Source organism: Mytilus galloprovincialis, chromosome 5, assembly GCF_965363235.1.
Source record: "Mytilus galloprovincialis chromosome 5, xbMytGall1.hap1.1, whole genome shotgun sequence".
Classification (NCBI taxonomy): Eukaryota; Metazoa; Mollusca; class Bivalvia; order Mytilida; family Mytilidae; genus Mytilus; species Mytilus galloprovincialis.
The window spans coordinates 52,969,694-52,982,160 of NC_134842.1; the positions used below are offsets into that span (position 1 = coordinate 52,969,694).

At 32.1% G+C, this 12,467-nt stretch overlaps 1 protein-coding gene across 2 annotated transcripts; it reads left to right on the plus strand.

The window, feature by feature from the left end:
• Nucleotides 1–1,237: 1,237 nt before the first annotated feature.
• On the plus strand, nucleotides 1,238–12,460 carry LOC143076024 (cytochrome P450 4F4-like). Of its 2 annotated transcripts, none has more exons than XM_076251635.1 (13): nucleotides 1,238–1,355; nucleotides 2,541–2,716; nucleotides 3,506–3,707; nucleotides 4,440–4,567; nucleotides 5,079–5,203; nucleotides 5,576–5,638; nucleotides 7,165–7,291; nucleotides 8,133–8,262; nucleotides 8,941–9,064; nucleotides 10,056–10,251; nucleotides 10,944–11,026; nucleotides 11,652–11,717; nucleotides 12,197–12,460. In XM_076251635.1, the coding sequence occupies exons 2-13, from the start codon at nucleotides 2,546–2,548 to the stop codon at nucleotides 12,294–12,296; spliced, it is 1,515 nt and encodes a 504-aa protein (XP_076107750.1). In that variant the 5' UTR covers nucleotides 1,238–1,355; nucleotides 2,541–2,545; the 3' UTR covers nucleotides 12,297–12,460. The 2 variants fall into 2 exon arrangements, with proteins under 2 accessions (XP_076107750.1, XP_076107749.1); XM_076251634.1 differs by having other exon boundaries at nucleotides 1,256–1,346.
• Nucleotides 12,461–12,467: the final 7 nt, after the last annotated feature.

Sequence of the window (12,467 nt, forward strand, 5' to 3'; positions counted from 1 at the left end):
AAGGAGTATTTCGTGCATTGTTGACTTCATGTCACGTGACTTTTCTTCACAATCTGGTGGAATTCGCTTTGTGATATAAAATAAGTTTTATTTAAGATTGCTCATTTTTGTAAATCTATTGGGGTGTAAAGGCGTTGACCGAAATACATGTCGTATGAAGCGCGGAAGCTCTTCGTTCTAAAAAGTTTCGCACGGTCAATGCTTTTACAACCCTACTAAACTACTAAATGAAGCATTCAACACTTGTAATTACATTTTTATGCTAGGGACATGAAAACACAATCTCTATTAAGTTTTTCTTCTATTAATCTGTCCACTTTACATATATACATTGAAAGCTCGCGTCATCATGAATGTTAAATTTCATTTGAAATAGAGGTTATCATTTTCATAACATTCGGCACGAAACTGGTGAGACGCTCGATAACAGATTGTATAAAACAATATCAGTGGTATGATTTCCAACGAGACAGTTATCCAATAAGGCCCAAATGAAGCGAATTTGATCATTAATCATTTATCTTATCGCCTTCAACAATGAGAAAAATTTGGTTCAGAACCTTTATAAATTAGTAAAGGCTCAAATTTGACAAAATCTACTTGATAAATTTTTGATTAAATGATAGAATGAAGACATGAAATCCTGAAATTTTGAAAGGGTTGTTATTCCGTAAAAATGATTATAAACCTGAAAAAAAAATGTTGGATTTGAATACTGAAAAAATCATGATAATCATAAAAGCATACAAAAAAATCACCTACTGTTATTTCGCTCCTTTTCCTCGAACCATGGATCCTCATCTCATTCTGAATAACTGCAATGATCGTTATGGTCTCGTATTTTGCAAATGTATAATGTGAAACGTATACTAGGAATACAGGCTATTATTTATTACTTTTTTGACTTTATTTTGAAAGAGGCATATATATGATTGAAGCATCATAATATATATATTTTTATGGAATAACAAAAATGACAACAATTTGAAAATGAGACAACAAATAATATATATATATATATATATATATATTATTTGTTGTCTCATATATATTATTTGTTGTCTCATTTTCAAATTGTTGTCATTTTTTACTAGATCTTTCAGGGGTCAAGATAACATCCATACGTCGACTGCGGTCATACTACATGTACATGTAACACATATGACGAGTTTACGCTGAAAGACCAATATTTACATGATTTACAAATACGGTATTTAAACTTCTTAAAAGTTCAATATCTGAGTACATACCACAGCATGTGTGTATAATTTATGTATATATGGTAGATGTAAAAATGTAATTGATAAAAAGAATAGATACCTGTCCAGTGGAAGTACATACTCAAGGTCAGTTACGTAAGATCAGTATTAAAACTAAGAAGATCATGCACATGTGTACTTTTTTTAACATGCTATTTGATATTGAAATACAAATAATTGAACAAAATGTATAACATGTATAACATCATTGATTACATGTGACCTTTTATATACATGTGTAAAACAATTTGTTTGACGTATACTAGTATATAAAACATAATTACTTATTTAAAAATCTGATTAAAATGCAGAATTGCTTACAAGGATATATATCTTACAATAACTTCCTGTTCTGTTAATCATTACATCAGCTAGTGAAATTTAAGCCAGAGATGTTTAGGTTTAATTTATACCCCTCATTTTTATGTATATATGTCTTCAGGAATCCCTAGGGGTATAAATGTGCATTTTATTAATTCATTAATTAATCCATCAAAGTCAGAAATCCTTGTAAGAAAAGCATGGATGCAAGAATCTGCATTTTGTCAGATTGTCTTCGAGGGAACTACAAGTGGTTTGTTGCACGGCTTACCAATTAGTTTTTTTCTTATTTAAGTGGCATTAAAAAAATCCCTCCAAACATCTCAGTCAAAACGCTTTGTAGTACCTACTTTAATTTTTCTTATGGTTAATTTTGTTCCGTCCTAAAAATGCATGAAGTACTTGTCACTGTACGTCGGGCAAACAATAGGCAATTAATCATATTTATTTGATATTGTAAAAATCAATTTAAAACTAAAAATTACAAAAAGATATATTCATAACTTTTTGGTTAGTCAATGAGTTCTACGGACCATTCTAGTATTTTTAGTCTATAATTAAATCATGTACTTTTTTTCTTGACCGTCCTTCCCATTTTCATTTCCGCACTCTGTCTTTTAAAGTTTCCTCGTCCATTGTTATGTTACTCTATACAATGCTAAGAACCAAAACTCGCAGACAGAGTTTGATTTGGGTAGTGAGTCACTTATCATTCTAAAGCTTATACCCTTTATAACTTGAAAAATGCATTTTTTTCGTTTTTGCACTCTTACTTAAGTTTGCATAATGAACAGTTATATGAAACTCACAACAGAACCTTTACCTTATTCTTTTTGGTTCTTTAATGCACCTTAATTTTTTACACATTAACATATGGCTGCTATATTGCAAAAAAAAAGTGTTATACATCTTATCATTTCGCATTTAGTAATATACATCTGTCTTTGACTTTTTATTTAGTCACAATGGTTTTAGGTAGTTACTTGATTTCGGCCATACTTATAGCCATTGCTACATATCTTTTATGGCACATATCTGTTTTCGTGAGGAAATACAGAAAATGGAAAGCTGCATCGTTTAAACAACACATAGCTATTGTAGGTCCAATCCATCCAATATGGGGCTCACTTCACTTGGTAAGTGTATTCAGAGTTAATAAAATTGAGAATGAAAATGGGGAATGTGTCAAAGAGACAACAACCCGACCTTAGAACAGACAACAGCAGAAGGTCACCAATAGGTCTTACTGCAGCGAGAAACTCACGCATCCGGAGGCGTCCTTCACCTGGCCCCTAAACAAATATCTATACTGGATCAGTGATAATGGACGTCAAACTAAAACTCCGAATTATACCCAAGAAACTAAAATTAAAAATCATATAAGACTAACAAATGCGTATTAATGTATACAGAACTATTTTGAAAAGGAAAAAGAAAATCAAATTCTAGACAAATACACAAACCTGTAATTGAAGCACAACCAGCACACAAGAGATTTCTTATTGTTGCTAAATCATACGTTCCTTGTTCGAGTCGATTTCACATATAAACTCACGACTAAGATTGATCGTAAGAATACTGAATTGTTCATGACTTACGATCAATCTTTATCTTAAGTATTTTTGTAAAACCGACTCCTGTATCAGATGCCAATAAGCATAGTTCAACATTGATTAAAAAAGTAAAGTACTTCTTATTGTATGTGCATGAAAAACATGCTCGAAAATCAGATTTTAAAATCAGCGAAAAATAAGTTTCAGTTTTTTTTATCAAAGAAAAATAACTATATGCATGCAAACACATATAATTACACTAATTGGGTGGTTTATTCGATCAGACAACGTTTTTTGTATACATTATAGAAATTTATAATAAAAATTCTCACAGTTTCTTGCCTATGAAACAAATGTATTTTCTATTTGCAGTTTACTGATCTTAATTCATATTTCAAACTTCTTGGATCAATTGTGGATAATGAGAGACCTAAAGTTTACTGCGCATGGGTGATGTTTTTCTTTCCTAACTTTGGAATCTGTCACCCAGATAGTGCACAGATCTTGTATAAGTCCTCCGAACCAAAGGCTATTTCTACAGCAGGGAGTTATAAGTATATCAAGGACTGGATAGGTAAATAAAAGTACCTAAATAACAGTACTATACCGCTGTGCGAAAGTCATAAAGAGATTGAGAGAAAACAAATCCGGGCTACCAACTAAAATTGAGGGAAACACATCAAATACAAGATGAAAACAACAAAACAACAGAAACACTAAAGTGCAACAAAAAACGGACGACAATGCAACACACACAGAAACAAACTATAAGATAACAATTACAAGTTTCCATAAAACTGTAAAATGTTTACAATTATAGCCTTTGTATTAGGTCGATACGATGTTATGTCGAACTAAGAGAAGCATTTTAAAAAATGACGAAGAAAATATTTCGGAGATTTATATTTGAAGAAACGAGGTTTGTTGTGTCTCATCTTGCGTCAATAAGAAGAATGATGTATAATTCTTCGTTTGAATTGATTTACATTTTTTTTTCTTCATTTCGTGACCTTTATGTCTGACTATGCGGTATAGGTTTTGCTCATTGTTGAAAGCCATACGGTGGCCTATCTATAGTTGTTAATTTCTCTGTCTTTTTGGTCTCTTGTGGAGAGGTGTCTCATTAGCAATCATCCCACATCTCTTCATTTCGATAATACAAAAATCATGCGAATTATTGGTATCGGATACGAAAATTAGATTATATGTATCGTATGCGCAAACATGTGTGTATCTGAACTAAACGATTACAAGAGTTTGCAATGTTCGTTTGTTTTTGATTTGGTGTTGTTAATGTTAACTGTAGGTGATGGATTGCTGGTATCTAGTGGAAAGAAATGGGAGAGAAACAGAAGACTGCTCACCCCAGCCTTCCATTTTGAAATACTGAAGCCATATGTTAAGGTGTATAACACGGTTACAGACATTTTCCTGGTGAGTAGGAACCTTACATGTATATGTTATATACATATATATTGATTTGAGTATTTTCCAGGATATATGATTTTTTTCTTTAAGAGTAATGGGGAAAATGAATTTAGTTTAAATCGTCTATATTTCTTTCTGTTTTTCTTCTAATGTGACGGGGGAGGACATACTTGCAATTATACCACCAAAATATCCTTCAATTAAAAAACAAAATAACGCCCCTTAAAAAATATAGGACTACAAGATTGGTCGAAAGTCATGACAATACAAAATGTACTTCGGTCAACGCTTTTACACCCCAATGAAGTTACAAAAAGAAGCATTCCATTTTTAAATTACAAGTTGTTGATTTGAAACTTTTTTACTGCAAACTTTTCAAGTGGAAGTGTGAACATTTTTGAAAGAACAATTTTAGAGTTTCATCAGTATCATATCATCTTTCACGTCTGATAACTATTTTTTTTTTAGAAAAGGAGCTTCGAAATAAAAAGCTTTAACTATTCGATTATTTTCACAGAACCAGGTCAAACCCAATGCCGAGAGTGGCGAGGCAGTTGACATTTTCCCCTATGTGACTTTAACGACGTTGGATACAATACTTAGATGTGCATTTTCATACGAAGGGAACATTCAAGGCCAAGGGTAAGGAGATATAGATGCATAATACAGTGAAACATGTTTAATCCGAACCATTTAGGAACTGCTAAACTGTGGCGCCAGATGTAACGAAGCTGCAGTCAGAAGTGACACACAGTGATCGTTAGTTTTTTTAGCGGATTGACAGCATTCAACTAAACCTACACACTTTCTACTCAAGACGAAACTGGAAAACTTGAGAATTTTTTTTTTTTTTTTTACAGTTTCTTCTTATGTTGTGATGTCCCAGGCAAGGGATGACTTGAGCTCTCATAAATATTTTAAGTCCGATATATTCATTATTTGCCATCCGTAGTAAGATTCACGTAATTAAGTGATTGAACAAAATTGTAACTATTTTCCTCTTTATCTATTTAGATCCAAGCACCCATATGTTCATGCAGTCAACAGGCTGTCATCTCTTTTAGTAAGCAGATTGCTGTAAGTATACAAGAAAGAAAACATCAATAATCATTTTAACATGGAAATTTGACTGAATAAATGCGTAGAAAAATATCAAGAACACAAATCATATTGAACTATTTCACAGAAACGTTGGTTTAGGGACGACATCAAAAGTTCTAAACTCAATTTGGAAAAAAAAATGATTGACCCATATGGATATATGTAAAAATCAATGTCGGATAAACCAAATCTTGCAGCAGTTCACCTCCCCCCCCCCCCCTAAAAAAAAGAAAAAAAACCTATTTGAATTAAATTTTTTTTTATCTTACATTGATCTTTTGCTGTCGTCCCTTATATGTATCAGACTTTATATAAAACTATACGTCACACTAATTCAACCAATAGCTATATAGGTTGTATTGGATAAAACTTATAATAAACGTTATAAACTGGTGGTGTTGACATGCAAAAAACATCTGATATTATTTGTGACAAAATAAACAAAAAGCAGGATATATCAATAATGACAAGATGGGTGTATAAATTGATGCTTACTAATGTACAGGGGCAAATATTACATGTGTAGCGGGAGGAGAACAGTCGATGTATTATGAGCATGAACTATGCGTCCTACTCAGTCACATGTTCCAACTATTAGCTCCTACAAGTCAATGTTTTTATGCTTAAAGGCTGTGTGCTTAGTTTATTGACTCTGATATAAATGCACATTTTTACCCATATGGGTTGAAGGCATATACATACATGTAAATCAACATAATAATTTTACAATATTTCATACAGAAAAAAAACAACAAAAGAACATAACATTATATACATATATGTATCTATCATGCAGTTGTTGAGTCCACCCTCCTCAGTGACCATGACTTTTTAACAAATGAAGCAGCATACTGAATAATTGACGGACAAGAAAGACATAAAACTAATTTATCCAAATTATCCATATTATCTATATCGGAATAGATATTTCTATCTTTCTGCAAAAATTCAAATCTCAAATCTTTATTATTTGTACATGTAAATAAAAAATGCTCTTCATCATCTATTTTATTTAGACAACAATGTTGACATAAACGTTCTTCCATTTTTATATTTTTGTATCTACCCCTTTCAATTTCCAAAGTGGAGATACAGCAACCAACTATTAGTATTGACGTACTAGTATTGGTTTTACTTGATCGAGGATCGAACACATAAACTCTTGTGATCGAATTAACTTTCTTTCACATGATCACAGAGACGGAATAATTAACAAACCAAAGCAAAATTGATTGTATGATTATATAAACCTATACTATTCATTTAAACTTCAATTTCTATTTTCTTACTCTTCGACATTAAGGCAGTTATAAGATTTCCTGCCAAAAAAACAACCTTTTTCAATTGAATTTTCGGACTAGAAATAAAGGAACATATTAAGTCTCTCCCATAACGTGAAAATTAAAAAATGTCAGAAACAGAGAAGTCGTTTTGCATCTCATAACATATACATCGGTATATTTCTTTACTGATAAGGAATTATTAACCACTTTTGTATTTAGACAACCTTGGTTAATGCACGACTTCGTCTATTATAACTTGAGCAGCGAAGGAAGAGAATATAAAAAGTGTTGTGATTATGCACATGAGTTTTCCAATAGAATTATACAGAAGAGAAAGAAAGTTCTGGTATGATATATACAATTTACAACACATAAAATCCAATACCTATTATGAAGGTTTGTCAAACATTGGTACAATGCTAGAATTTGAGTTCAAAGTTTTAAATTCTGTCGATAAACATGATAAACACTAAGTTTACAAATACTACTACCATTCAGTCACCGTTATCCCCGAATGGGACATCCCGAATTAATTTTCCTACCGAGTTTGTACTTATCTGAGCAATTACACGACGTGTGCCACATATTACAGCAGATTGCAATGAGTGTGTAGGTAAAGGTTATATCTTTGGTTAGCTTGCGTGCTTGCTGAACCGTGTAGCCATTATTAGATCAGGTTAACTACCTTCCTTTAATAGTAGACTAGTCGGACAGTGTCTGTAGGACAAAACAACTTCGAGAGGAGGGTATTATACCTTACCTTATAATGACTTTACGGTTCAGCTAGCAAGCAAGCTTACCAAAGATATTATCTTTACTTATACAATTACTGGAATCGGTTGTTAATCGAAGAACTGAAGAAAAAAAAAGGTTTGTAATTTTCAGTGTTGCTTTGCTTATAATTTTTTACTTTATTATACAAATGTGACATTTCAATTCGAAATAAATCCGTTGTATGTTGAACAACGACTAAAACTCTGATAAACAGAAGAAAAAAAAGTTTGACCCCTCGAAAAAAAACTGGCCATAAACTCCGGTGCTCCTTATCTCTTTGTCGTAGTTAGTACCCGCTGCACTTTATTACAAGTAGGGTGTAAATAATGATGTTAAAATTGGTTAATTAAACGAAAAATTTACTAATGGATACGTTTATTGTTAATTGTAAATAATTTGTTTAAAATGAATAGATTGAAGAAGGCCCACCTACAAAGCGCCATCTAGATTTTTTGGACATTTTACTGACTGCCAAAGACGAGAATGGAATAGGACTTTCTGATGAAGATATTCGAGCCGAAGTTGATACTTTTATGTTTGAAGGTAGTGTAAATAAAGGAATCACATATTTAGATTTCTATTTCAGTATGTTAGATTCTCATTAAGAAGTTGATTTGTTCTATCTTATTAAATACATATATAAAAAAGTTGTCAATGTTAAGTGAAAGAAAAATCCAGAGAGAATAGTTTCCCGCCAAATTTTCAATGGTTTATATCTCGAAAACAAGCTCACGGACCCTCCATTTTTTTCTGCTTTTTCAGTTTCTTTATTTATATACTATCAATTTATAACAGTCTTTTAAAAAGCTTGTTATTTTCAAACAGAGTAGCGAACATCCTTAAGAGTATTCGGTGACGATGAATATGATTAATGAGTTTTTGGTGACGATGATTGTGATTTAGGTGTATTCGTTGACGATGATGATAAAGATTATAATTTGGTAGTATTATAGAGAACCACTGACCTTCGGTAGGAAAACTTGCGATCCTGGTCAACTAAGATTGTATTCGAGTCAAAGTTTGTAATTTATCTTGTTAGTGGTTGTGACCATCTATGTAGTTAACTTTTAATTATAGATCTTAGGCTAGATTATCATATATTGCGTACCACTTTGCCTTTTATCAAATGCCGTATTACGGTGTGTTAAACTAGTTTATTTTGAGAAACAAATTGATAGAGGAGTTTTCATTAAACATACTCCTTATTTCATTAATTTCTAGGTCATGATACGACAGCATCTGCAATAAGTTGGGCAATATACTCGCTTGGGAAATATCCAAGAGAACAAGATATAGTCTATAAAGAAATGTCAAACTTATTAAGAAACAACAAAGAAATCAGTTGGTAAGTAAGCTAAGAATGCTGTCAAACGAAACCAGAATACAAAGCAAATAACAATCATAGGAAAACCTCAATCAAGTCGTTGCCAGTAAATCAGCAGCGGGTTTTATTTCAGGATTGATATGAATGGATTGGTGGTGACGGTAAATTAAAGCTTAAGTGTGGCAATAGTCTGATAAACATGTAGCTACAAAAAACTGAAAAGGCTGGAAGCATCGCCTTAAGATCATGAGTCGAAATCTCTGTAGTGTTTTAGTGTGAATTCTTTTTAAATGAAAAACATTGCAATGTTAGTCATGTCTGTTCCTCTGATCGCCCCAATTCATCGATCGTTAGTATCATCTGACCAGTGATGAAAACATCTACTTGTACTATCTGAATTGAAAGCAGTTTTTTTTTATATTAATTAATTCTGTATGGTTTGACTGTGTCAGAGTGGTCTGTACATGTGGGGCTCCAGCATGATACCCCTTAGGTTGCAAGGTCAAGTTAAAAAAATACCTCACGTCATTTTTAAGGAAAATGTAAAATGCGAGGGCTTTATAGCCAGTGAAGGTCGTTAAAAACACATAATAGAAGAAAGGATTTTTTTTCTTATACTTTAAAGCAGTGTTCAATAAAGATCAATAAAGGCAACAGTAGTATGTCGCTGTTTGAAAGTCAAAAATCGAATGACAAAAAAAACAACTCAGGTTTACAAACTAAACAGAGGAAAACAATTTACGAAAGGACAGAAACACTGAAGTGAACAAAAAAAAAACAATTGACAATGCAACACACACAGAGACGAACAATAAGATAACAACTTCCATTTTCCTGACTTAGTACAGGACATTTCGAGAAAAAATGGTGGTTTGAACCTGGTTTAGTCGCTAGCCAAACCTCGTGCTTTTATGGCATATGCCGTTTTAACTGAATGAGACATCAGGTCCAAATGTCACAGATTGGATTTGACCATGTTGTAGCAATATATGTAATTGATATATTTTGACAGGGAAAATCTTCAAGACATGCCACAACTGACAGCTTTTGTAAAAGAATCAATGAGGATGTTTACACCTGTTCCAATGGGCGCACGGCAGCTGACATCACCAATGACGATTGGTGACGTAGTAATACCTGCTGGTGTAAATGTAGATGTCAATCAACACATGATCCACCACCATCCTGATGTTTGGCCGGAACATGAGGTATTATAAAAAAATCTTTTTACAATAATAACAGAAAACAAACCTTCTCATGGCCTTTTTTATATTTATTTTATTTTTGGTGTTTTAATGCCACTTTTAAGCACCGCATTTATGCTATTGCATGGCCGCCAGTGTTTATTGGTGGAGGAAGCTGGAGTACCCAGAGAAAACCACCGACCTTCACTTGTTTATAATGTGATTACTTTGCCGTTTTTATTGTGATTATGTGATTACCAGACAAAATATTTTTTGATTAATTGCTAATCAAGGTCCGAAGTTTTGGTTATTTGGTTATCTTGTTTATGAAAGTAGTTAATGATTATGAATGTGATTATGTGATTACTTTAAAAGACACCCCGATGAGGGGCCTCGGAAATGTGGTGGAAATTTAGCCATGGAATAACATAGAAATTAACATGGTGTACCATATCTAAGCTCCATATACTTTCCTTTTAGATTTAAGTTGGGATTCATGTTAACTTATTACTTATCAAAGTATGTACAATATCAAATTGCAGATATTAATCAATATAAACCATGGTTTTCAACCAACATACTTTTAATCAAGTTATTTACTACTTGTATCTACAGTAGTTCTTGAAGTTGTAAAACAAAAAGTAAAATATTATATATAACATAGTATAAACAAGTCATTAAAGTATGAAAAAATATGAATAAATATTATATTGCAGGTGTTTAAACCAGAAAGATTTCTTCAAAACGATTTGACGGAAAGACATCCTTACAGTTTTGTTCCATTTGCTGCTGGCCCAAGGTGAGACTCCTCATACGGTTTTAAATTAGGGAGCTACCATTTGATTTTTATGGGGGGGGCTAGGATGAAATTTGAAAAAAATAGGCAGGACAGGAGTTTTGAGTAAAAAAAAAAGGCAGGATGAGACACTTTGCAAAGAAGGCAGGACCGAATAGAGTGAAAAATAAAAAGGCAGGACAGAGATTACAACTAAAAAAAAAATGCAGGACAAAATTTTTCATCCTAGCCCCCCCATAAAAATCAAATGGTAGCTTCCTTATGTTACTTGGCCATTTCTATAGTGATTATTTGATTACAAGACCGAATATTACAGGATTATTTGATTATTTGATTATTTGATTATCTAGGACTGTATTTCTTATTATTTGATTATCTTGTTTAAAAAAACAATTAATGGTTATGCAATTATATCGGCAAAAAATATGTGATTATCTGATTACTTGGACACCCTCATGTGGAGCCTTGTAAAAGAGTATGTTTGATTAAACATTTCATCAGCTACCAAAAAAAAAACGTATATAGTATGGCTCAAATTAAAACAATTAGAAGTATAAGTCAATTACGAAGTGTATTCAAAATTAAAACTTTTAAATATTTCAAATTAAATCAAATTTTCCAATTACAGAAATTGTATCGGACAGAATTTTGCTATGAATGAAATAAAAGTAGTTATAGGCAGGTTGGTTCATAGGTAGGTATAAAATACTAAAGTTAACTATTATTCGATCAATATTTTCATATTTAGTTTTGTTGTTGTTGTTATAAGGTTCCACTTAATGTCCAGCCACAAATATTATGTGGTACCTCAATTGCAGGCACTCTATTTTCATATTATATCATACTTGAAAGGAATCACATTAGTAACTCACCGATTTTTTGTTTGTTTTTGAAAATATTTTTGTGAAAAAGGAAAAAGTTATGGAAAACACAAGCATTTATTGACATATTTTTCAGAACCAAATCATATTTCAACGAAAATTTGGGTTTCTTGAAACCAAATTTGTGATGGCAAAAGTTATACAAAATTGTTGTTACATGTATATATGCAGAGCCTAATCATGCATATATTTGAAACAACCATTAGGTTACTAAATCTTTTATTAGTGGTATGAAAAAGGTTGTCGAAAAACTTTTACTGTTGTAAATTATATAGTGATTTATTGTTTTCAGATACAAAGTAAAGCTGGTCGAAGGACACAACTATGATATAAATCCTGAACTTGTAATGAGAGCAAAACATGGCATTAAAGTAAAACTAGAGAGTCGTTAAGTGAAAAAGGCAGAAATGAACTGTTAAATTTGTATTAGTTGGAACGAAAAAGTATGTCTATGATGATAGAAGTGAGCTTAATATGACGGAGCAAGTATCATTACAAACAGGACATTAGAATGCACTGAAAATGTAGTTGATCCAATAAAAGCATGTGTATTTTGTTACGTC

What these genes read in the sequence shown, in the direction of transcription:
- LOC143076024 (XM_076251635.1), top strand. Translation starts at nt 2,546, where the DNA reads ATGGTTTTAGGTAGTTACTTGATTTCGGCCATACTTATAGCCATTGCT. An exon ending in GTATATCAAGGACTGGATAG is followed by an intron (nt 3,708 to 4,439) that starts GTAAATAAAAGT and finishes TGTTAACTGTAG; the next exon opens with GTGATGGATTGCTGGTATCT. An exon ending in AGAAGAGAAAGAAAGTTCTG is followed by an intron (nt 7,292 to 8,132) that starts GTATGATATATA and finishes TAAAATGAATAG; the next exon opens with ATTGAAGAAGGCCCACCTAC.